This window comes from Chinchilla lanigera, unplaced genomic scaffold, assembly GCF_000276665.1.
Source record: "Chinchilla lanigera isolate Chin_1 unplaced genomic scaffold, ChiLan1.0 scaffold00041, whole genome shotgun sequence".
In the NCBI taxonomy this organism is placed as follows: domain Eukaryota; kingdom Metazoa; phylum Chordata; class Mammalia; order Rodentia; family Chinchillidae; genus Chinchilla; species Chinchilla lanigera.
The window spans coordinates 2,809,366-2,836,000 of NW_004955442.1; the positions used below are offsets into that span (position 1 = coordinate 2,809,366).

General features: G+C 45.2%; 1 protein-coding gene across 1 annotated transcript in view; it reads right to left on the reverse strand.

The window, feature by feature from the left end:
* Window positions 1-26,635, reverse strand: part of Clec19a (C-type lectin domain family 19, member A) — a 32,208-nt gene that overhangs the window by 1,956 nt on the left and 3,617 nt on the right. Inside the window, 10 exon segments of the mRNA XM_013517644.1 lie at window positions 421-498; window positions 1,639-1,684; window positions 6,041-6,236; window positions 9,201-9,286; window positions 15,358-15,422; window positions 15,425-15,548; window positions 22,040-22,186; window positions 22,618-22,655; window positions 25,426-25,560; window positions 26,439-26,503. Of these exon segments, the coding sequence (XP_013373098.1) occupies window positions 421-498; window positions 1,639-1,684; window positions 6,041-6,236; window positions 9,201-9,286; window positions 15,358-15,422; window positions 15,425-15,548; window positions 22,040-22,186; window positions 22,618-22,655; window positions 25,426-25,560; window positions 26,439-26,503 (980 nt within the window).

Consider the following 26,635-nt stretch of genomic DNA (forward strand, 5'->3'; position numbering starts at 1 on the left):
CTCTCTCTCTCTCTCTCTTTCTCTCTCTCCTTTGTTTTTGTTTTTTTGAGACAGGGTCTTGCTATGTAGTTGAGGCTGGCCTTGAACTCACTATGCAGCTCAGGCTGGCCTTGAACTTGTAGGGATCCTCGTGCCTCAGCCTCCCAAATTCTGGGATTATAGGTATGCACCACCATGCCCAGCTCAACATCTCATTTAATCTTTACAACATGTTTTTTTTCTACCCATTGTACAGAGATGGAGACCAAGGTTCTCAGAGGTGAAGTGATTTACCTGAGATCACATAATTGGAGTGTGGTAGGGTTTAAGATTAAACCTCACCTCTTTGCACAGAACAAGTCATGACCTTCCCAAACGGTCTGTGTTGAGTTGTCTGTCACCCCAAAGGGTTATAAACAGAGACTGTCTTGAAAGACTTACTGTTTTCAACCACATCCAGCCCGTATTTCTGTCCTGCAGTGATATCTTGGGCTAATTCTACAGCTTCCTGGTAGTGTTCTGTTAGTAAAAGGGTGGACCAGTCTTACCCAAAGCTGCAGACATAGGCTGATTTATGTATTTTGTCTTCTCTCTCTAGTATAGTCTGGGCTGAAGCTAGAGGTGTTCACGGTCAGTGGAACAAGACTTGCTCTCCTCTCCAACTCCTTTGACTGGAGTGAGACAGGGGATGTTGTCTGGCTTGGGCCTCCATCAGGGTTCAGCTCTGGGCTGCATGGTGAGAAGGGGGATAGAGAAAGCGCACATCTTCTTACAGAGCCCATCTCCTGGGTGAAGCAGAGGCTCCTGGCCTCCCTGCCACTTCATCTGGATCCAGCGGTGACCTCTGACCCAGGAACTGTTTCCCCATAGATGGTGAATGTGTTTTTCTCAGGAAATGTTCCATTTCACCCAGACCCCCTCCACACTTAAGGGCCCTTTTCACAGAAGAGCTCTGGCTTTTCTCCTCCTACCTGCCTGTAAGCAGAGCATACATTTTTCTTTGTAAAGGTGACATAAATTTCTAATTATGGAAGTGTGTTCCTCTCTGGAACCAGAACAAAATAACTCTAAGTTGGGTCAGCATAACACATCTTACTGAATAACTGTTTCATACCATATATTTCCAAGTCACTTTCCCACAGTTTGCTGGCTTTGAAGTCCACCCCCCTCCCCGTGTCTACTTACTTCTCCATAAATTGTCACCCTTTGTTGCAATGGCATGTAAGCCCCAAGCCTCACAGCTTTTTGGGTTTTTCCTTCTTTCCTGTGAAGCCTGTGTGCACATCGACGAAGTTCTAAAGCTCTCCACCTGCTGTTCTCTTATTTAATTCGTAAGTCCCCAGAAAAAGACACAGAGGACACCAGAAGGGCTTTCTTCCTCCGTGCCCCCAGACCCCCAGGGACAAGTGCAATTGCTTCTGGCCCGGCTCTTTCCTAGTGGAGGACTGGAGGGGCAGCCCTTGCCACTCCTGGGGAGGGAGAGGCCAGCTGCCCTTCTGTGCAGTCGTTTCTTAGCGCTCTGCTCAGTTGACACTGGAAGTGGAGAGGAGGCCCCCACCCCCTCCTCTGTGAGAAAGGGCGGGGAGAACCCCCTTCACTGTGAACACTATTCTCCAGAAGGCCAAGGGCTCCAGTGTTTGTCTCCTCCCACTCACTCACGTGGTTGCTTATGGAGAAGCCGGCTCTGCCGGTCCTCACAGAAGCTCTGAGGGAAGAGGACTGGTCCATTACTCACAGCTCGCTTTAGAATAAAGGGTAATTAGTATTTTCTGTGGTTTGAGTTTGGGTGGTGTTACCCAGTGTTCCTGTAAAGCCTTGGTCCCCAGGTGGTACTTGGAGGTAGAGCCTAATGGGAGGTGCTTAGGTCACTGCGGGCATGTCACCAAAGGGGATTGTGGGGCCCTGGCCTATCCTCTTTCTCTTTTTGCTCCCTGGCTCATGAGATGAATGGTTTGCTCCACCATGAACTTCCACCATGATGTGCTCTCCTCAGTAGGGTCCTAATGCCAATAGGGCCACTCCATCTTGGCCTGTGACCTCCAGGACTATGAGCCCAAATGAGCCTTTTATATTTATAAGTTAATTGCCTCAGGTATTTTGTTATAGTGACGGAAAGCTGTTGTTTTCAATTGTAGACCCAGGGGCAAGTCTAAAGCAATATGAAGGTCCCTTTAAAATATTCATTTCAGGCCAGGCGTGGTGGCATGAGGCTATAATCTCAGCACTCAAGAGGCTGAGGCAGGAGGATCGTCGTGAGTTCAAGACCAGCCTGCGCTACAGAGTGAGCTCAAGGCCAGCCTGAACTGCATAGCAAGACTCTGTCTCAAAAAGACAAAAAACCAAAACAAAACTTCATTTCAGAAGGTTATTCCTGTAAAATCTGAGAAGCACTATAAATTACTAAATATCAGTTACTGTGCTTTTGTATGTTTTTCTCCTTCCTCTTTTCACTGATACCCAAGGTCTTAAAATTTTAATTTATTTCTGCCTCATAAGCCACACCAAATCAGAAATGAGTCTTTGGAAATCAAAAATTGAACTCAGGCCTTTGCCTCCCTGGTCAGTGACTTTTTACTAATAGGTATTTATTGTATTTCTTGACTGGTATGCATTCTTTCTTTTGGCAACATTAAGTAAAATTCATACAATGTAAAATTCATCACTTTAGCCCCTTGAGAATGTACAACTCAGTCACCTCCAGCGCACTCACAATGCCGTGCAATCATTGCCACCATCCAACCGAAGGGCCTTTTTATCACCTTCCAGAAGAAATCCTGTGACCTTTAGCAGGCATTTCTCATTCCCTCTCCTGTCCATCCACAGCAAAACTAATCTACTTTCTGTCTCCATGGATCTGCTTATTCCAGACATTTCACACACAGTCACACATCACCAGATAACAGGGACACATTCTGAGAATTTATCACTAGGTGATTTTGTCAATGTATGAACATCACAGAGGGTCCTTAGACAAACTGTGACAGCTATCACACACTAGGTGATTTAGTCTTTGTGACCCCATTGCCTGTGCTATCCATCTTCAACAAAAATTTCATTCTGCAGCACACGAGAGTGTATGGAATCACACAGCATGTGGTCTTTTGTGAGTGCAACATGGTGTTTTCAGATTTCTTTCAGGTTGTTGCAAAGATTAGCACTTGATTCATTTTTATGCCTGAGTAATATTCTATTGTATGGATCTATTATTTTTTAAAATCATTCATTTGTTGATAGATATTTAGGTTGTTTCTTTTTCTTTTTTGCTATGATGAATAAGGGTGCTTTGATCACTTGAGTTTCAACACTTATTTCCAATTATCTTGAATATAGACCTGGGAGTGAAATTTCTGGTTCATATGGTAATGCTATGTTTAACTTTTTTTAAAGGATGTGCCAAACTAGTTCCCATAGTGACTTCATCATTTTAAATTCTCACCAGCAATATATGAGTTTGGTGATATTTTTGTTTTTCTCCATAGAACCAGCCTCCTTTCTGAGCTCATGTAGTTCAGAAAAAAATATATATATATATATATACATTCTGATATATATGTATATCAGCATATATTATATATTAGCCATACACACGTATGTTTATACATAGATACGCACACATACACATGTACATATACACACATACACATGTACATATACACATATACAGATATAGTTAATTATTTTATTGAGGTAAAATTGGCAAACATTATGTATTCAACCAGCCCTTGATATCGAGGATTCTGCATCTGAGGATTCAATCAAGTGTGGATTGAATGTATTGAATAAAAAATGCATCTGTACTTAACATGTAGACTTATTTTTCTTGTCATTATTCCTTAAACAATACAAATAACAGCTATTTGCATAACACATTGTATTATGTATTGCAAGTCATCTAGGGGTGATTTAAAGCATGTGAAAGGATGTGTGTGGGTTTTATACAAATCCTATACCACCTTATAGAAGGGAATTAAATATTTTCAGATTTTGGTATCTACAAAGGGTCCTGGAACCAATCCCCAATTGAAATGTATAATGTGATATTTTGATATACATGACGATTGAGAAATAATTGCCACAATCAAGCTAATTAACCTATCATTCACATTATATATTGGTCTACCCACTTTTTTGATGAGAACACTTAAGATCTACTGTCTTAGTTAATTTAAAATATATATTATTAACTATAATCATTATACTACATATTAGATCTCCAGAATTTATTCACCTTCTTACTTTCAGAAAGTTTGCACTCTTTGACCAACATCACCTTAAGTTTCCCACCCTGAGCCCCTCAGATAAGATCAACTTCCACCCCCTCTCCCCAGGGTGGTCATCTCAGCAGGACCCAGCCCTCAGCCTGTGCCCAGGTGACACTCCAGGGATGGGTGGAGCCCAGAGGCAGATCCAACTTTGAATCCAGAACAAGCTCTGCACTTTTGTTACTAGGACCAATAAATCCACTACCCATTTTATTTATTAAGCTAGTTTGAGTTGGGTTTCTGTCACTGGCCAAGTGACCACCTTGAGGAATTAAGATTTGCTTGCTTAAAATCTGCCTGGAAGATTTGCCATGTATAATGCACAGTTACTCAATGTCAGCTCCATTCTAGCTTGAGCTACAAGACAATGCTGGAGCTGAGTTCACTCTGGAGGGCAGGAGGGTGTCAATGAGCACTCTGAGATGGGATTTTGCAGACAAGGAGGGGAACTTCTGGCCACAGTGTGATCGTTCCATGCCCTGGTGAGGTCACTCCATGACCTCAGAGCTGCAGTAGGAAGAAGCAGAGAATATGGGTGAAGATTTACCTAGTGCAATAAAAGGAACCCTGCCACCCCACTGGAGCAAAAGCCCCCTCCAGGAGGCTTTGCTTCTACTCTAGTAGTCCTTTCTTGCTGGTATTTGATATTGTTGCTGTCTAGTCTTATTCTCTCATAAGGCTGAGGCTGGCTTGCCCCCATGAACAGAAGGACAAACATCCCTCAGGATCTCAGCCTGGCTATGGTTCCTGGACTCTAGGCTCCCAGGATAAGTCACTGTTCCATACTTCCCTCCCATAATCAGGAAAATGAAAAGAAGAAGCAAAGTAGGAATAGCAGTTAAATGCTTGGGCCTGGAATCTTGCAGACTTGGGTTTGGTATTCTAAACCATTGCTTGTTTGCTGTGACCTTTAAAGAAGTTACTCAACTTCTCTGAACCTCAGTTTCCTCATCTGCAAAATGGGAATAATGATACCTTTTATTTCTCATGATTGGTCTGAAGAGTGGTGATTACTAATACTGCATGCTCATTACAACAGCATATTTAGGTATATTACCTCCATTCTTTCCACCAGCCCTGTGAGCCAAGAATCATTAGTTCCATTTTGAAGATGAAGAATCTGAGCCACAAAGAGGTTAAGGCATTCACCTTGAACTACTCAATTAATGAAGGTTGGAGCTGGAGTTCAGACAATGGCCATCGACCCCAGACAAGTGCTCTTGCCATTGTGTGTATCAATGGTATCTCCTTTAATCATCTTAATGGCCCTGTAGATAGGAAGATTATAAGTTTATTTTATAGAAGAAGAAACAAAATTGCAGAACACAACAGGTCCAGGACTCAAACCCCAGATCTACACTTTTTTCATGACCCACACGTCTGTGCCTCATCAGGCATAGTCTTGTTCTAATATTCGGAAGCCCAGCCTGAGTTAGAAGCTTGCACTTTGGTGCCCCAGTGAGATGATCTGGAAGCACCACCTTCCGACTACTTGTGGAAATCTATTTTTTATCTGTTTGCTTGTTTTGTGTGTTTTTTTTTTTTAGTGCTTCTGTTTCTAATGCCTTTTCATCCAAATCAGAATCTGCATCTCAACAATGAACCATAGTGTTTGATCAATTTTGCATGCCTATATTTTGTAATATGAGCAACTATTTTGAAGATAACAATACACAATATATTAACCATTGTTAATTTCCTATTATCTTTTTTTGAAATTCTGTATTATTGTTTTTATGTGTTTTCTCTTTAAAATTAAAAAAAAAAAAAAAATCATCGACTGTGGAGAATGACCATACCCCAAGTCCCTTAGCTTCCCTGAACGCTCTCCGAGGTGCTGAAACTTTATGGGCCGCCCCAAGCAGCTTGGCTCCTCCCCCCATAAGAACCCTCGTCTCAGGGCACCCGCCACTGGTAGGCCGGTACCACATTTGCACGGAGTCCTCTTCTGGGTTCACGTGGATGCCGCCATTGGGCTGGCTCCCGTCCCAGTAGCTGCAGTCGGGTTAAGCTGTCAGTTCACTCAAACTGCCCTTCCCGAGATCCACAAAGAGGTCAGGAAGTAAATCAGCGAGAGAAGATCGGGCATCTGGGCATTCTAGCACCTCTACATCCACGACCTCTGCCCAGAAGCCCTCACTTTTAATCTAATACTACAGCTCTTACTACCACTATTATTATTACTATTACTACTACTATTATTCCTGATGCTTTGCTGAGGGCTTATAGGGTGCATTTTACTCATTTATCCTCACTATCCTGCAAAACAATCATGCTCTGCTCAGAAAACTGAGACTTAGGTGAATCTACCCAAATCCATAGCGCTGATAAAGTCTCAGTGCCGGATTCAAACCCAGGTACATCTGACTCCAGTAGCAAGACCCTAATTACTGCACTTTCCCAGTGGGTGGGAGTCACCTTTCACCTGTTTTCTTTTTGTTCAGATAGTCTGTGTATTCTTGCCTGGTGTGGAAACTACTCTGTCCAACTGCAAGAAAAGTCCTGTTGGGAATTTGATTGCTGTTGTAATAAACGTGTAAATTAACTGTGGAAAGAACTACATGTTTGCAACATCCAGTAATATTAGCAATTTCTCTATTTCTTCAGGTTTTTAGAAAAGTGTCCCCCAAAGCACTGATGATTATGGAGCTTATTTTGTATAAAGGGAATAGCATGTTACTTCTGAGAGAGAGAGAGGAATAATGGAGGGAGAAAGGGAGAGAGACAGAGAGAGACAGAGACAGAGAGACAGAGAGAGACAGAGACAGAGACAGAGAAAGGGACAGCTGAGGTTAGAGCTTGAGGGTCCATCTCCACCCACTTTCTCTGTCTGCAACCTAGACAAGTTATTCAGCCTTTTAAGCCTCAGTTTATGCATTTATATAATGGAGCTGGTACCTTCTTCAGAGAGTTGCTGTGAGGGTCGAGGGAATCAAAGTGTGTGAGGAACTTAACACAGACCCCGACACATGATGCCTAGCCCTGAAAAGAAAAAAAGAATCCCTTTATTTGTATTGCTTGTTAATATTGTTATTAGGTCTTGTTCTATTGCTTAAGTTCAATGTAATGTAGTTATAATTTTAGTGCTGCCATTAGAAAAGGAAATTTTAGGTTTTTTACTACATTTTTTTTTTGGTGCTACAGATTAAACTCAGGACCTTGCACATGTTAGCACACACTCTATCACTCAGACAGCCCTGGCCCTATTATGACTTCTATTTAGCTTTTTTTTTTTTTTTTATTTTTTTTCCAGTACCGGGAATCAAACTCATGACCTCATGCTTGCCAGGCAGGTGCTGTGCTGCTGAGCTAAATCCCCAGCCCCCTCTATTTAGCTTTCATTTGTTTGTTTTTTGTGGTTCAAACCTAGGGTCTGATGCTTGCTAAGCAGATGCTCTGCTATTGGGCTATGCCCCCAACCCTTTTATATAGTTCTTGACATATAAACTCATTTAAAAAATACACTAAGTCTGGCCACACTTACTCCTTCTACTTTAGTGGCAACGTCTTCCATCCCTAATGAAGTGGTTTTTGTTTTTGTTTGTTTTTGTTGTACTGGGAATTGAACCCAGGGCCTTTGCTCTGAGCTATATTCCCATTCTTTCTTAATTTTTTAAAAAAATTTAAGTGATTTAGCGATTCAATTCCCACAAGCCACTAAATTGCCCTGATTGGGCTTGAACTCGCAATTCTCCTGCCTCCGCCTTCCAGAATACTGGAATTACAGGTGTGGTCACCATGCCTGGCTCTTCATGAGCTCTTACAATGTGTCAAGTATTATGCTAAGCCTTTACACAGCTAGCTCATTTATTTCTTACAATAAGGCACTACTATTATTATCCCCATTTCACAAAAAGAGAAACTGAGGCCGAGAGAAACGTTTTAAAGCACTCACAAGCCTGTCAGTGGCAGAATGGGAACTGGGTCTGGAACTCTGCTCCCTACAGTGTGTGGGGCAGGGCAAGAGCATGCACATGAAGTAGACTCAGCATGCAGCATGCCTGTGTGAGGTCTGGGGATGGAATCTCTGGTGGAGTTTGCTATGATACTGGCAAGCAGGAGCCCTCAGTCTCTTCAGCCTCCTTCTTCACCATTATTCTGCCATCTCTGCCATGCTCTGCACTGCTCTGCTTTCATGTCCTTGAATGTTCCATCATCTCTTCTACCTCAGGACCTTGGCCCATGCCGTTCCCTCTACTTGAAATGATCTGCCTCTGGTTTTCCCTCAGTATTGCTTAGACATAAGCTTAAATGTCTCTGACCCAGGGGGCAGTGACAGCCATGGATGTGCACTCTCCAGGTCACCTTCAGAAGGACCAGCTGCAGTGAGCATGGTGACTGCCAGGCTCACCCTCTCGTCCCTTCTGCTTGTGCAGAAGGACCCATCATCACGTTCACAGTGATAGCACATGGCCTGCAGGCTGTTCCCAGTTGGTGACCAGTAGGGGCATGGGAGGGGCACCCGCATGGCCCATTCCTGTCGAGTGCAGGACTCCTGGGAGGAGGAGCCTTGCCTCAAGTGTCCCCACTGGCCTCACCAGAACCGTGCTGTGATCTGAGCCCCTTCCTAGTGATCCTTCTTCTCCCGCCCCTTTCTCAGGTCTCAGATCCACATCACTATCTGAAGACTTCCTTGTCTCCTTATGGTTCTTTTTCTTTTTTTTTAAATTCATGCATTTCCCCTAAAAATCATCTCTTGCACACCTAAGTATGTTTTGGAGTCTGGTTTTTGGAGAGCCCGAGTCAAAGCAGAGGCCTTCTCTGACCACACTGTGTGTTCCTATCATATCCCCCTTTCACATTTATCTTATGCTAACTGTGGCCTCTTGGGGCCTGAATTGTCTCTGTGTGCTGGGTGCAGAGCAGTGATCTGGCACACTTGTGACATGTTTGTTAAACAAAAATAGAATCTTGGTTGTGCTTCCCTGGAAGCCTGATGAATACTGTTTCCTCACCTATCTGAGGTCATGAAGGCTCATCCAGATGTCATCTGGGACCCCAGTAACATGGCTGTTCACAAGGTCACACACAAAGACACTCTCCTCCTGGATGAGATTGTAAGAAACATAGTAGCACGGTACTCACCATCTCTGTTCCTAGGATGGAGATTAAAATGGAAAGCAATCCTTGTTAAGCCTTCTGGGCCAAAGAAAATAGAGGAGATGATGCAATCCTGCTTTATTTTCTTCTGTTTTCTTTCTTAATTAGGCCACCCATATGTAGCTACTTTCACATGGGCATCTCCGGATTTGACCCATAGCAGCTCAGAGCAGAATTCAACATTGCTACTCTTCTCTAAAAATATAAACCCATCTCAAAACACTAGGAAGCAAGGTGGATTCTTTTGAAGATATTATGAAGAGATGTATATCCCCCTACCATATCCAGAATCTTTTCCATTTTCTTTCTTTCTGAATTTCTGAGAAATTCAGCCCTTGGCCTTGAATTTGCATAGCCCACTCAGCAAAACCAAGCTGTGCAGTCAACAGCTCTCCCTCCTTAGAAGGCAACTACGTCTTCTAGGGGGAATTCTCATTCCCCACTTCAGAGCTTATTAAGTAATTCATACAACAAAAGAAATCAACAAAGGACCCTGGCAATAGTCCACTACCCAAAACAAAAAAGGACTAGAGATGGATGGAGAAATGGGTAGAAGGATAAACAGTGTGGTGGACTGAAATTTGTGGTCAACTTGTAACACCCAGCTGAACGGGACCAGCATGGTGCTGGGTGTGGGAGGCCCACCTGAGGATTGTTGCCAGCAACATGAAAGGAACTGGAGAAGAAGAGGTGGCGCTGCTGATTTTCCTGGAGAAGTGGGTCATGCTGGTTTTCCTGATATGAATTTGGCTGTTCTCATCATCAGAGGAGCTCGAGATCTTGTTGTCACTGGGGATGGCTACAGTTCACTTTGGGGGAGCTCTGTTCTTTACTTTGAGCATCAATTACTGGTTCTAGTGCAGATACCTCAGCCTGCTGGCACAGAACCTTCATCCCGCTGGTGCAGGCTTTCTAGCTTCCCCCACTGACCTTTGGGCCTTCCCAGTGCAGATCCTTGGTACAGACTTGCATGAGACATTGTTGTGGGCTCTGGGCCTCCAGTTAGACTTGTGGAGGACATTGTGATGGGCTCTAGATCTTCAGCTGGAATCATGCAGGACACTGCCATGGGATCCAGGCTCTCAGCTGGAATTTCTGGATCTCTCGTGTGTGGACAGATCTCCCGCACTGTTTTCCCATTTGACTCTTTGGGCAACCATTATAAAATAATTCTATAAATTATGTATCCTACATTAAATTGTTTCCCTTGAGAACCCTGACTACAACAGATAGATAGATGGATGGAAGGGTGGATGGACAGACAGATAGTGAAGTAGGTACCTAAAGACTTTGAGCACAGATTCATACCAGGTGCTGTGTTTAGTGTTACATATGCATAAATAATTTCATCTTCACATCAAACAAGAATTGGGGCAGACATTACTGGATGTCTGCCTTACAACCATGTCTAATTCTTTTATCCATTATAACCTAAGAAATCAGATTTCAGTTTCCCAATCTCTTTGCAGGTAATATTGGCCATAGGACCAAGTTTGTCTACTTGGATGTCCCGGCCCGCGGGTACAGCCAACTAGGACCCTAGAGGGGGAGTGGGGATTATAAAGGGACAAGAGACACGAAGAATGGAGACAAGACAGTGCTCTGATCAAGTCTCATTTATTAGCGGGAAGTGCCGTGCTTATATACCGCACGGAGAAACGCGGAAGTTCTAAGGCGGGAATAACCAAATAACCCGACAAAGGCGGGAGTAACTAGGTAATGGTGGGCAGTCCTAGTTCTTGAGGCGGGAGTAGCTAGGCAACGGTAGGCAGTCCTGACTTAAAGGGAAAGGCGCGTAAGACAGCTACTAATATACAGTGGAGGTCAGTCATGGTCTCCTACACTTGGATAGAGGGGAAAGTTTGTAGGAGGCAGATTGGAACCCTAAGAACCCCAGTGAAAGGCAGGATGCTGGCAGAAAGACCCACTTTCTCCTGGTCCTTCCTCCTCAGGCTGTGGGCACACGTGGACGTGAAGCTTGCGGCTGCTGAGCTGCAGACCCCACTTCTTCAGTTAACCTGCAAAAGGTTACTTGCAGAAGTTAAAAGGTATCACCTTGCCAAAATGCCCACCATCAGAATATTTCCTTTTGCTTGGAGCATTGGTAACAAATCAAAGCACACATACTCTCCTTGGTTTTGTGTTTGTGGAAGACATTGCTAATTCATTCCAGATTAGCAGCACTTAGAATTCTTCCCAACACAGTGCCTCAGGAGGTCCTATGCAGAGAGTTACTTAACAGATACAACCAGAAAGGCAGAGGGAAGAGGCAAGCTTTCTCACCTTCAAAAAGATGGCCTGACATGAATGTTCTAAGAGAAAACCAGACCTCTCTGAGGTCCCTAGAGTTATGACAAATGAAAATGTTTCCTCTGTTGAGCCTTGAGTTAGGCAAGCATTACATGAGAACTTTAGACAGAGCATCTCCTCTAAAACCCTCGATGTTTAAAGGTCAGGGTGACTTTCCCAGTTGCTATTTCCCAGTTAAAGGCTGGTTGGCTTGGAGAGTTTATGTGACCTGGTCAAGATCATGCAGAAAGAAAGAAGGATGGTGCTGGTTCTGCCTGACCGCACCTCCCTCAGTCAACACCCATAATATCTCTGATGGAACCTCTACTGGAACACTTATCTCCTAAGTGTCCCAATCCTGCAAGATCCTGACCCAGCACCGTTTCTTCCAGCAAACCTTCTGTGAACATCCACCATCCAGTCCTTGAGCATCTGTAGCCTGATTCCTGTCCCCCTGCCCCAGAGACTGGCTGGGTGGTTGTTTCTGCATTTCTCAAGATCTGATCTCTCCAAATGGGATGCAAGGCCCACAGTGAGGGACACCATGCCGTACTTCTATTTGACATCTGTCCTGTCAGCATTAGACTCCTCACCGTTGGTGCTCTCAGAGTGTGTGCTCTGTCCAGAATGAGAGTGACAAGATTCCTGGAGACAAAGTGTTTTTCGGTCAAATGGGCTTTCACTTTGGTCTATCCCAGCCGAGTAAGCAACGGAAGTGCCTTTCATGCACAGTGTGGGCTCCACTGCACCAACTGCTGCACCAGTGCTTGCCAAACAGCCCCCTGGTCCAGCCACTTGGTCATTTTAGCACCATGACCATCTGTGCCCGACAGCATCTGTCTGGACAACTGTTGGGATGTTTATTGCATTTCCTCATATCTGATCAAAATTACCGGGAAGTGGAAAGGCACAAGGTACAGCTGCAAGTAATAAGAGGCAGAGATCAAGTGAACTTAATTCAACTGTCACTTGAAACTAAGATGGAAATTATTAGGTAAGCTGAAAGTATGAGAGCCTTCGATATCAACCAGATGTTCTGTACCCATAAGCAGACTGTGCGTTTAATTATGAAGGAAAAGAACAAAGTGAAAAAGCATGAAGAAAAATGCTACACAGATATTATTATGATTACCTTAGAAATTAATAGTCATTTGGTGCACTGGATTAACAATGTTCAGAGCAATCATCTTCCTGCCGTTTTCTCCAAAGGAAAATTATCCATCAAAAAAAGAAAAAAAAATTACATAGCTAAGTGTGGTGGCACAAGCCTCTAATCCCAGCATTTGAGAGGCTGAGGCAGGGGGACTGCCAAACGTTTGAGGCCAGCCTCGGCTATACAGTGAGTTCAAGGCCAGCCTGAATGACATAGAGAGACCATGCTCAGACTGAACCCCATTTTTAACAGATATATGCGATATACAAGTTTAACTTTCCTGCATGTTTTCAGGAAATTGTGATATGCTCAAGTGGGGGCTGACCTATATAAGAAAGGGATGGGGAGGATGCTAGTAAGAGGGAAAAAGGAATGCAAAGTGTTGAGAAAAGCGAAAAAAGTAAAGTTATGGCAGAAAACAGGCAGGTGGGGATTGATGGAGAGCCCTTGCATTTGCCCTGAGTCCTGCTGAGCTCAGTCAGTCACGTTCTAAGTCATGTGTACAATGAGGCAGGCTGAGCTGTCCTCCGTGTGGGTTTACCAAAGTGAGATCTTGGTTTAGAATCACTTCTCTAGGCTCTCTTTATTATGTGTATCTCATTTTCCTCCGCAGGATGGTAATTCCTTGAGAACTTGCTTCATTCATCTTCTCAAGTGCTCTGCGCTATAGGGGATTTGACTCCTGAAGAACTCCTTTCCCAGGCCTCTGTGTCAGCAGGCTTCCAGCTAAGAAGAGACACTGCTGAGTTGTGGGAGGAGGAGAAGGAGGGAGCGCCGGGTGTTCCTCTCCTTCTCTGGCGGGGCTGCCCTCCCTCAGTGGCTCCAGCTCCCACAGGACTGGGCAACCTTCCAATTTGGGGCTGGAGTTGGCTTTCTGCTACGGTACAGCTCCAGTTTGCCTTACTACTTTCTCTTTCAGTTTTGAGTTTCTGTCACTTGTGCACATCTGTTTGATTCTCCTTGGATTAAATTCCTCATTCAAAGTCCCTGTAGAGGTTCCTGTTTTCCTGGTTGGGTCCTGACTCCCTCATCTCTTTCTCACCGCTAGGAGTACAGAGAGGGCTCAAGATAATCTGTTAGATGCACAGACTGGTGGATGCTGATTTGAATGTTCCCTCTGAAACTAATGTTGAAATTAATTAGCATGGTAATGGTACAAAGAGGTGGGACTTTTAAGAGGCGATTATGTCACGAGAGCTCTGCCTCACGGCTGGACCAGGGCATGGTCATGGGAGTGGCTCCCGATAAATGAGTTCAGCTAAATTCCCTCTGTCTCATGTACTCACTCACCCCCTTTCTTTTTTGGTACTGGGCATTGAACTCGGGACCTTGTGCTTGCCAGGCAGGTGCTTGTGCCACTAAGCTACATCCCCGGCCCCTCACTCACCCTTTTGACTTCTGCCATGGGATGATGACAGTACAAGAGGCCTTACCACATGCTGCTACCAAGCTCCAACTTTCCAGCCTCCAGAAATGTGAGAACAGTTCATTGTAACTTACCTGGATGCAGGGAATCTGTTATAACAGGATAACAGGGACTAAGAAACTGGTTAACAACTTATTTAGAAAGTTACTCTAAAGAAAACACAATGATTCTAAAATATAAGGAACTGACCCTCTTTCTAACTTAAAGTGCCTAAGACAAGATTGTGAATTCATAGTCTGAGAATCACCAGGTTGTATTACACCTGGTCTGAAGAACTAACAGAGGCAGGAAGTCAGGTGTGAACAGTCGTTCAGCTGTGCTGGGGGAAGGACTCTGACAGAGGTGGGTCAGGAGTGTCATCAGGCGCCAGGGAGTCTGAGGGGACTTCAGTGAGCAGATGTCAGAACTGTCTTGGAGGCTGAGGCGGTATTTCGCTTGGAGGAGAAGCCCCTACCTTAGGAATGCTCAGTGGCGGGAACAGAATGCACAAAGGTATAGGGGACTAAAAGTGCTGGATCAGACTGGAAAATGTGGAGATGATCAGTGTGGCTGAAGCTTAGGCGCATGGAATTCAACTCTCAGGTTCAAAACTCAGTGCCTGGGGCTGGTGATGTAGCTCAGTGGGAGAGCTGGGATTAGCATGTTCAAGGCCCTGGCTTTGAGCCCCAGTACACTAAAAAAGCCCAGTTCCCACCACCTAATATTTGTGTAACTTTGAGCAAGATATTTACTCTTTTGGAGTCTCCAGTTCTTTGTCTATAGAAAGAGGACACCTCCCTCACAAGGTTTGAGAAAGCTGTAATGTGACAATGTACGCAAAACATGTGTCAAATAAATGCCAACTATTATTCTTGAAGTCATATTTCTATATGTATAAGATGTCAGTTTTGTGACCGGGTCAAGCTCCCTGATACACACCAGAACACAGCACAAGATTGCCACTTATAAGGATAGATTTTCCAGTATGCTATTTGCTGCTGTGGCTAAACGCTTTCACCCTCTGCTGCCAAGGATAATTTCAATGAGAAACCAGGCTAGATAAAAAGTGGTTTCAGTGGCCCAAGAGAAAGACCAGTGGGAGACACAATTCTCCACACCCTCTCGCAAAGGGGGCTCTTGGTTGGGCTTTGGAGGGCAAAGAAGCACACTCATTTGTGCATGGAGGACACTTTGGCAGACTTCCTGCCCATGGAGAACTCGGAGCAGTGGAGACTGCCTCCACCCAGGTCTTACTGAGAAGGAAGAATCCACCGTAGCGGCCTTTGAACTCTATCCAGAACAGGGGACACAGGGATGCCTGGGGCAGCGCTGGCAGTGCTGGGGGCCGTGGGAAAACAGACTGGGAGGAACGATGGGAGTGTTGAGGTTGTGTCCACAGCCTATTGCATATTTTCAGGGATGAAAGTAAAACATACCCCATTGTGATTAATTGGCAATTGTAAGGCTGAGGTCCAAAAACACATTCATACCTAAATTTTTCAAAATTATAAAAGTAGTACGTGCTCATCACCCTCTGAAATTGTTAATACTTCGGCACATTTTCCCTCATGTCACATTTGTGTGGTGGTTATTTTCAGTGAAGGTGTAATTATATTGTACTATACATAAAACAGTATTCTGTCTTCTAAAATCAAAGAGAATAAACTTTCCCACCATGTCGATACATTTTTTGCAAACACTGCTTTAAATAGCTCTTGAATACACTCCTGTGTGGCCATCCTAAAGTTTATTTAATCATTTCCTTATTTTTGGATAATTAGATTGCTTTCTTGCTTTTTTTAAAACTATTACAAATAATGCCAAGATGAATGGCTTTGTGCATACAGCTTTTTCGAATTTCTGAGGAGAGATTTTGAGGGCTTTGATGCGATTTGCTAAATTGCCTCCTGAATGCAATTTCAACTCAAGCAGTCCTGTCTGAAAGTACCCCCTCACCCTGCCTTCGCCGGCACCACGGTCATCACTTTCACAGCAATCTTTGCAAATTTTATAAGCAAAAATGGTATCTTATTTCAATTTTCAATTCTGGGCTATCTGACAAGGATGTAGATTTTCCCACACGTGTATTGACAAACTAGAGCTCAGACTATTTATATCTTTTGGCCTTTACACTGCTGGATTTGTTGTTAATTCTGAAAAGCAACACATTTTAAACACACACACACACACACAAACACACTGAGACAATAAAGTTTTTTCAAGCCTTAGCACCCCAGGAAGCTTTTTGGGAGATGCTTTTCTTAGAAACCACGGCTCAACATGACTGACTGGGAGAGGCAGGCAGGCTGAGGACCCTCTCACACTGGGTTGGGAGAACCATCCATATAGTGAGCAGTGGTAAAATTTGTTATTCCAAGTCCTGGCCCCAGCCCTGTCCCTGGCCTGCCATGAGGCATAGGCACATTCCTTTCCTTCTTGGCTGTCAAATTAGCTGATCCCTAGGGTCCCTTTTGTGGCAATCCAGTGTTACAAGATCTGCCTTCCAGCCATGATAGTGACTGGCTGAGCTCATGGAGTTATGGACAACATGTATGGAGCACTTACGATGTGCCAAGCATGTAAAAGGAAACTGAGGATTCAACAGGTTAAGGTCACCCTGAAAAGAAATGCAGAATAGGGATTTGGACCAGGCTTATAATACTCCATCATGGGAAATCAATATGGCTGAGATTGGTTAATGGTCTTTATAGCACCTACATCATAGGGGTTCTGAGCTAATTAGTTGGGCCAAATAAATTCACCTAGTATTTGGCATATATGAATTGCTTCATAATAACGCAGTTGTTAATGATTAGCTTGGAGTTTCACAGCAAGGGTTAATGCAGAAGTTCCATAAATTCCCTGAAATCCAATGTGAAACCAAAAAAGTTCACGCATGTGTGTGCAGGCATGCCACTGTGCATTTTCCTGGGAACAGAAAAGGACAGCTACTGTAATCAAGAGACCTATGCTGAGCAGGCAGGTCTGAGGCCATATTTCTCAGGATTAGCCAGAGCCACTGGGCTTTCCCATGTGCCCAGAACCAGCCCCTCCTCCACTCCAACCAGCTATGCTGACCAGTCCCAGGAAATCCCAACCTCTTGGTCAATCTTAGCCAACAATGCATGCCATGGTGCACACTGGAGTGAGCTGATTTGGAATTTGATGTCTTAACCCTGATCTATATGGCAAAGAGAAAGTACTCTGTGAAGTTGAGAACCTTCAACCTGACCTTACCCATCTCTGGGTCTCAGTCTTCTCCTCTTTTGACGGAGAACACTGCTCTAGGACAGTGATGGCAAACCTTTTAGAGCTTTCAATGATAACAAACACCCTGTCGTGGCATGCATGCCATACATTCACCACCACTGGTGTAGGAAGACTTGGTCTTCTTGATGCCTTAAAATGACCTTGGCTGAGAGGATGGAAGGATCCTTTGTGATGCTGGATGTGACTGAGCTCCTTGTGGAGACTTCACAGGATTGCCTACTACACAAAAGACTCAATGGAACCACTCCCAGGGTCTGATTTTGGAGCAGTTTCCTTCTCTTAGCATGGATGAAAAGCAGCAAACCATTCTCCTGCATCTTTTTTCCATCACTTATCACCAAGGAAACTCACTGGTGAGAACTTGGCCAAGTTGGCCTAGGACTGGCTGGCATGATTCTCCAGGAATACAACACTCCTGAAATTACTTAGCATCCTAAATACCCATGTTAGACTTGGAAATAAGGTGGACAATCCATTCCAATATGCCCAGGTCTGGTCCCAATTTTAAAATCAAAAGTCACCCATTCTGGGTAACTCTTCACCTCCCAGCCACCTGGATGATTGGTTTCTGTCAAGTCATGGTGCTTAACCAGGGCAATTTCAACCCAGTGGACATCAGAGACACTGTTGGTTATCACAGCGGGGGCCGGGGGTGCTACTAGCATCTGTGCATAGAAGCCAGGGATGCTGTTAGGCATCCTACAATGAATAACTCCCTACAACAAGGTATGATTAGGATTTGACTCAAGATGTCAGTAGCACTAAGGATGAGAATCCCTGCCTGAGATGAAAGGCAAGACTCCAAAACTGGAAGATGACACCACAGTGCAGCAACACAAACATCCTAGCAGATATTCCTTAGCCTATCTATATTTTCTATAACAAAAATTAAGCCTGATTGTGCATGCCTATGTCTGGTTGATCTGAGCAACTACACTGAAGATAACAATATGTATATATAACAACCATTGTTAATTTCCTATCACCTTGTTTTGAACTTCTGCATCATTTTCTGTTGCTTTGTTTTTGCCTTTGTGTTCTTTGTTTGTTTGTTTTCTCTTCTTTTTTAAAAAAAAAATTAAGCCGTAGTTCACCTAACCAATTAGAAGTAGATTGGGCTCTGTAATTTCAGAGTTAAATGGATTACGGTAATAAACTCCTGGTTTAAAAGCTCTAAGATTGTGTTTAAATGTAACAGCACAGACCCCACCAAAGGACACTTCAGAGGATTCCACCATTTCCTTCTCTGAGTTTAGGATGAAGCAGACACACTTCTTTATCACCTCTCTCTGAAAGTAGGAAAAAAAGATTTTTTCCCCCATACTCTTATTTTGAAAGGTGTACCTCTTGCTGAGTCTCCACTCTAAGAGAAGGTTTCAGTCTTAATTCCCTTCTTTGTAACAGAAAATGACCCTCCAGCCAGTGTACTTCAGTTTCTTAGTTGCCCAGGTAATAGTTCCGGTTACAGTTCCCATTGCATCTGTCTCCTAGAAACGGCTGGTCACTGTGATGCATAGCTGGTAATGATGAGACACACTGTATAAACCAATCCCCAACTGACAAGTGTCTTGGTTACTTTTCTCATTGTCAAAAGACCTGACACTCAAAATTAAGGAAGAAAAGGTTTATTTATTTATTTATTAGGAAAGGTTTATTTAGCTCACAGTTTGTGGAAGTTTCAGTCCATATTTGGCTGGCTCCAAGGCAGAGTAGCACATGGCAGAGGGCAAGAGTTTATGGCTGCAGAAAACAGCAAAAGCAGCAAGAGCAAAACAGGAGGAGCAGAGAGCAAGCCTCTCTCCCTCCCTTACACTGTGTGCAAACTATTTACCCCAGGGCGGGTGTAGCACTCACATTCATAATCCCAGCATTGGACCATGAATCAATCAAAAACTTTGGAAGCCCGCCCCATGACTGCATGAGACTCTGTCGGGGGACATCTAGACACAAACCGTAACAACAAGCCATTCTGCCTCTGTACTTCCTGCTTGCTTATCCCACGTAAGCCCTAGATCACCAGAGATCAGGGCCTGATATTTTACAAATGGTCCCAGTCAGTACCTGTCCACATAAAAGAAATCTGCCTCCAAATCCTGGGTGTTGTTTCGGCGTTTCTGCTTGCTGCTGCATCTTCAAAAGGCTTTGATGTCACCTCTGTGAAAATTGTTAGAATCAAAATGGAGTCATGTGTATCAAGCCTCAACAAGAACAACAACAAATAAAACTGGGAAGCTACGAAGGAGGAGCTCTTGGTATATAGGCCTGATAAAAACAACAGTCATAAAAGATGCTTCTAGAGCCACAGCTCTGCACAAAGGCCACAACAGTCTTACACAAAAGAAATACTTCAGCAAGACCTCTGTTCAATAGCTGCCTGCTTCATCTTGGCCGGACCTCACCCTGATTATTGACCTCTGTAGCCAAGGACTATTGTTTCAAATTAACTCATGTATGCCTCTGCCTTTGCCTTTAAAACGTCCTCCTGCTTCAACCTCTTTGAACATGTACCTGGTTTTTACTTTGGCACATGTATTCCCACTGCAATGCCAACCTCAAATCAACCTATTAATCTTTGGAGAATCTCTCTCTGTGGGTTATTTAGATTTTGACAGCTCCTCCCCCTGTGTGGGTGCTAAAACCCAAGCCTCTATTTTACCAAGAGTGAGGCCACTCAGGGCTCAGGGCTCTGGACTGGAGGTGGCATTGCTTCGACTTCACCTCTTTCTTTGCCTCTGGCCCTCAGGAAGCCCCTCAGTTTCTTGGATGTTGTTATGGTTTGTGTCTGGATGTCCCTCCACAGCTCCCTTTTGCTCTTGCTGCTTTTGTTGTTTTCCACGGCCATGAACTGTTTCCTTCTTTCATGTGCCACCCTGCCTTGGAGCTGGCCAAGTATAGACCGAAACCTCCACTAACTGTAAGCTAAATAAATCTTTCCTTCCTTAACTTTGGGCGTCAGGTATTTTGTCTCAGCAGCAAGAAAAAAGTAATGAAGACAGATGTCCACCTTAACATTATTTGCTTGTTTGCGGTGCTGGGAATGGAACCCAGGGCCTCGTGTGTGTGGGCAAGTGCTTTACCACTAAACTATACACCAGCCCCTGACCTCACTTTAAAATGATGTTTACAGGCTGGGCATGGTGGCACATGCCTGTAATCCCAGCACTCGGGAGACTCAGGCAGGAGGATTGCAGTGAGTTTAAGGCCAGCCTGGGCTACAAAGTGAGTTCAAGGCCACCCTGAACTCTATCTCAACAAGACCAAAACAATAAAATAAAATAAAATGATGTTTGCAAGAGTTTGTGTGGTGTTTCTGCATGGTTAGAGGAAAAAGCTTTGAAGTTCACTGACTTACCTTATTGTCTGTTCTGGCATTCTCTACCCTAATTGTCTGAGTTCTCTTTTCCTTCATTTTTTTAAAACATAAACTTTTAATTTTGGAATAAACTTAGATATATGAAAAGTTGCAAGAAAGATGGAGAGTTCCCATGCAACTTCGCAGTCTCCCTGATGTCCACATCTTTTTTCTGTTTGTTAGTATGAGGGATGGAATCAAAGGATGCTCTACCCTTGAGCTGTAGCCATTTTTATTGTTTATTCTGAGACAAAGTCTCCCTAAGTTGCCCTAGTGGACCTCGAGCTTTCAGTTCCTCTGCCTCAGCCTCCCTCCATGCTGTGCTTACCTAACATTTATATTAACACAACTCATGGAATGTTTTTCAGGACTAAAATTAACATGGGTACAATATTATTACCTGAACTACAGACTTATTCAGATTTCACTGTTTTGTTCTTTTTCCATTCCAAGTCCAAGGCAGGATGCACCGTTATATTCTCTCTGCCTTTGTATTTCACGTGACATCAAATACTGTAGCTAGGTCGGATGGGAAGAGAGAGGAGTGGCAAGAACTGGCTGGAGTGGGTCAGAACTTTCTAGCATTGGTAGATATTTGAGCGCCAGATCATCTTTACCTCTCCTCTTTCCACTCTCCCGCATCTGATCGGTTTCAGGTCTTGTCCACGCTATCTCCCCAGCACGTCTCTAATTGGTTCTCTCCTTTCTCTCCTTTCCGCATCCTCCCATCCCCGTCCTCTCTCACAGAGACCTTCCTAGCTGCCTCGCAGTGGTTCTTCCTGCCTGTGTCACCTCCCAAGTCCCGGGCCTTCTTCCTGCTGGGCACAGCCTCACCTCGCTGCCTGTGGGATGGCCTTTCTGCTCCCGAGCACCTGCCAGTGGCCCTTCCCCCCTGCTCTGGCCATTTCTCCAGCACCTGCCCAGACTTTCCCAGACACCGCCCTGGGCCCGACTCCACCAATCCTACTTCTCCTTCAAGTCTTAGCTACACAGAGAGGTCTTTGGGAACGATGAGGTAGAGACCACTGGTGAAGGCTCTCAGGGCCCCCTGTACCCTGCTTTCCCAAACCCCCACAAATTCTTGTTCAGCATTGGTGTCCCCCTGGCTAATGTCTGTGTGGTCACCCAGGGCCTCTTCACCCAGGGCCCAGGCATACAGTAGGTGCACAATACGTATTTTGAATGAATATATACTTGTAAGGAGTCAAACGCCACCAAAGGCAGGTTACCTGGTCTTGCGTTTCCAGACTGTCCAGCTGCACAACCAAGGGCAACACTGGCTTCCCCCGGCACAGCAGGGGCAGGGATGCAGACGTGACATCTTCACAAGATTCCCCAGGTGATTCACACACGTGTGAGAGTCTGGGCGCTCCGGTCTGCAGCACACCAGACAGGAACTAGAGGCCTGTAGAGTTCCGCACCTACCCACTCATCCCTTCACGTGCTGAACAAGCCTTGGCAAAGGGAAATGAATCCCCAATGCAGTGAGGGAGCTGGGGAGGGAAAGGAGGAGGGAGAGTGCTTGTCCTGAAGCCTGGGGGATACTTCCAAAGGACCGCACCCTACCCCCACTCCCAGTGTGGAAAACAGGCCCCTAAACTATTTATACTCCTTTCCACTTCCGGCCCCTTTGATTTTTCTCCATGAGCAAATGGTGATTCTGGATGCCTAGAGGGAAATATACCAGAAAATGGGGCTGTGATGGGTCACCGGTCCATTATTCCCCTTTCCATTCGGGCAGGCAGAGGCCTTTAACTGCGAGGGAAGAAGGAGCGCTGGCTGGGCAGGGATGACAATTAACTCCCACCTGCCGGACGCCCCGCTTCACACGTGGCAGCTTTAAAACTGGGCAGAGAGGGCCTTTCATCAGCCTGGCCCCATAGCAGCCTTTGTTATCTACCTCAGCCACAACTTTAGAGCCTGACCTTCAGGTAATGATGGTAACACAATTAACACAATAACCAGGACCAACCCTGGCTGAGCACTGTGCCAGGCATTCTGTTAAGTGCCTTCTATGTATTGATTCATCTGGTCTTTCCACAACCTACCAGGCAGGTACTGCTCTCACTCCTACTTTAAAAAGAAACCAAAGCCCAGAGAGGTTGACTAAGTTGCTCAAAGTCACACAGCTACTAACTGGCAGAGTTGGGATTTTTGAAGCCAGGCTATCTGCCGCATTTCATCCCATTTTTTCTGCTTCAGCCTCAATGGTATGGTCCTTCATTCATTCCTTTCTTTATTCAACAAGTGCTATTTCAGCACCTCCTTGGTCTCAGGCAGCTGGCTAGATGCTGGAGAGACTGGTGAGCTACACAGTTGTGGCTTTTGGCCTCATAGATCTTACAGACCAGGACCAAGAAAGGCACAAAAGTAAAGATTTCATTAATATGCGATTTGTGGATATGTTACATCCAGACAAAAATAGGAGGGAGAAGGCCCTAAATTACTTTGGAAACTAGTTGTTTGCCCCTTTCCCAGATAGGACTGGTGGCTGCCCTGTCCCTAGTGTCACAGAGCCCACATATGATTAGGACAGGGCACCGTGGAGGCGCAGAGTCCAGAAGTGGAGGTCTGGGGAGCGTCCTGAGGCAGTGGTGTCTCAACCAAGGCCAGAAGGATGGTAAGCGGCAGCAGAAGAGTGTTCCAGGTGGAGGGCACAGCATGTGCCAAGGTCTGGAGGTATAAGAGCGGGTGGAGCATGTGGAGAATTGGCAATGGTTTCTCATGGCTGGGAATTAGCGAGCACGCAGAGTGAGGGAGAAGGCTGGAGGAGAGGGACGGGGAGGGGACAGCGAAAGGGGAGGAGGAAGCACAGAGGGCTCATTGCTCTCAACCAAAAGGCCAAGCTGCACGGTCCTTTACACCAATCAGCAGCACCGAGGCCCAGGGGTCTCCAAGCTGGGTGGGAGTCAAAGCCTTTGGGAGCTCTGAGCTTGTTATGGGGAGAAAACACACCAGTGGCATTCAGGGCTCTTCCCCCACCTTCTCTCTCTTTTAAAAGAATAAATTGTCACCTTCCTACTCAATCTGGCTGCTCGCTCCCCTGGCCCCCATCCAGCCACCCACAAATGCACCACTCTCTGCCACCTGCCCAGATTGGCTTTGGGGCCCAGCCAGCAGAGGAGGTGGGGGGCTCCGGGGCTACATTTGCCTGGTCAGTCCCTTCCTGTGCCCTGGACACTCCCTGGCTTAGATGAGGTCACCAGCGTGGGCCTCACGATGGGACGAGTGCCCCTGAAAGGAAAGGAAGGGAGACCCACTCTTGCTGTCCGCCAAGTGAGGAGGTGGCCGTGTGCAACCCAGGAAGAGAGCCCTCTCCAGGAACCAAATCTGCCGGCACCCTGATCTCGGACTTCCAGCCTCCAGTCTGTGCAGAATACGTCTGTTGGTTCAGCCCCCAGTCTATGGTATTTTGCTGTGGCAGCCGAGCTGACTAATACTCCCAGAGCTTGGACAGAACGGAAGCCACAGATGCCTCCTTAATGAAGCGAGGCTCCCCTCATCCCTCTGAGAAGCCTCGCCAGACCCCAAACAAAAGCAAAGCACAGCACAGCAGAGCAAAACAACCAACAACAAAAATGAATGCTTAGTTAAATTTGAATTTCAGATAAACAACAAATAATTTTTAGTATAACTATGTCCAATGCTGCATTTGGGACATACTTATACTCCAAAGGGACATACTCAATATAATAACCATTGCTGATTTCCTATCTTGTTTTCAAATTCCACATCATTATTAATCTTTTTAAAAAAAAATTTATTCTCTTTAAAATATAAAAAGGGAAAAAAGAAGGACATACTGGTTGTATTTATGGATGTTTTATCTAGCAACCCAGCACTTACTCTCCACCAGCCCAATAACTGGCTTTATGGGACCCTCCTTCTAGGGCATTCATTGTTAATTTCACTTTAAGGGAGCTAAAAGTAAGTGGTGTTTCTGCCATAGACTGATTGTGAAGATAAATGCACATGTGGAAGGTTCTTGGAATTCTGTCTGTCACATAGGAAGGGCTGTGTATGACTTAATGTTTGTTGTGCACATTGCTGTACGGCATTTTCACCATGTTATCTCATCTCCCAAGCACAGCGGCCTCAAGAGGGCCATGTAGTCCCACTTTCCAGAAGAAACTAAGGCCTGGAGAGATTAAGAAACATGCCCAGGTCACACACCTTGTAAATTACACACCTGGGGTTTAAACTCAGGACACGAAGGGTCTGGACATAGGAGTGCGGTGGGGCAAGCTATCAAGAGGCTCGGCACACAGCCAGGCGCAAAGGCACAGTTCTGTGAGCCCAGCACTCTGGTAAGCTGAACTGGGAGGATTACAAATTCAAACCCAGGCTGGGCAACTCTGTCACATAGTGGAATCCTATCTCAAAATTTAAAAATACAAAAAGGATTGGGGAAGTAGTGGGGATGTAGTTCAGTGTAAGGCCCTGAGTTCAAGTCTAGTATTGCAAAAAACAAACAGAAAAAAAAGGAAAAAGAGGCTCAGCTTGGCCTTCAACACTGCTCCACCAGACAAGCTTGCCGCCAGGCCTCACCGATGGACCCTCTGGTGCCTGGAGTGTCCTCTTCCCCATCTGTTCCTGGCTCCGGCCCCATGCTCACCTGGGCCAATACTGATGTCCAGTGCTGGGCCAATGCTGATGTTTGTGGAAAGGCCTGCACAGAGGCGCGTCAGGGAGCCACTGAGGCCCACGGCCCCACTGCTGCTTCCTGAGTTCCCAGACAGCCACTTCTCAGCTGGAGTGCAGCAACAAGGCTCTTGAGGGGGATCTTGATGGGCTCAGGATTCAGGCCCTGCCGGGAGCTAAGACAGAGGGGCGGACCCTGGTCTCCTCATCCTCCCAGCTCCCTCCTCTCTGTACCACTGGAGACAACCCAGAGTGATAGCTGAGAGCAAAGTGGCCTGGGTCAGCCTGCCCTCGCGAACCCAGAGCCACCTGAGCTCCCTGTTCTGCTCTGAGCCACACTGTGGCCTTGGGCCACAATGTCATGGCTTCTCTAAGACCCAGTTTCTTTCTCTGTAAGATAATAAGGAGATTCCTGTTGGGTTTGGTGGTACACACCTATAATCCCAGCACTCCAGGAGGCTGAGGTAGGACTGCAAGTTCAAAACCAGCTGGAGCTACTTAATGACTTAGCAAGACCCTGTCTCAAAAGGAAAAGTTAAAAAAGTGCTAGGAATGTAGCTCAGGGTGAAGGCCCTGGGCTTGATCTCCAGTACCAAAAAAACAAAAAACAGAGAAAGAAAAGAAAAGAAAAGAAAAGAAAGGAGGTTCAAGTTCCAGCTTGCTCCAGGACATAAAGCTTCTTGGTTCCTTCAGAGTGCATATATATCAGAAAGTAGAAATATTAGCATTTTGTGAAGAGGTTTCCTCTGCATGGGTATAATTTGTTTGGTTCATGTAGTGTTGTAAAATTTTAAAAATGTTGTCAGGTAATGAAATCAGGAGACTTCAGGTATAGGTCCAGATTTCTGCTTCCTCCCAAAAATCTGAAAATCAGATAAGACTTAGCCTCATTTCCACAGCAGAACAATTTTGCAGAGCTGAGAAAGGCACCCGTATCAGGCAAGGTCTACAAGCTGGGGTTCACTGAAGTGTTCCCACTGGCCTCACCCTGCAGGTGCAGGGGTTTCTCAAGGTCCACTGCGGTTAAGGCTGCATCCGGAGAAGGTTCAACACTGCAAATGGCCCACACAGAGTGACATCTGCGGCCACTTATGCCCAGCTCTGCTTGTCCTTTGCTTGTACTTCTATATTTTAAAATTCACTGTTTCTGTTGTGATCTTACTGCATTTACAGAGAATTAATCT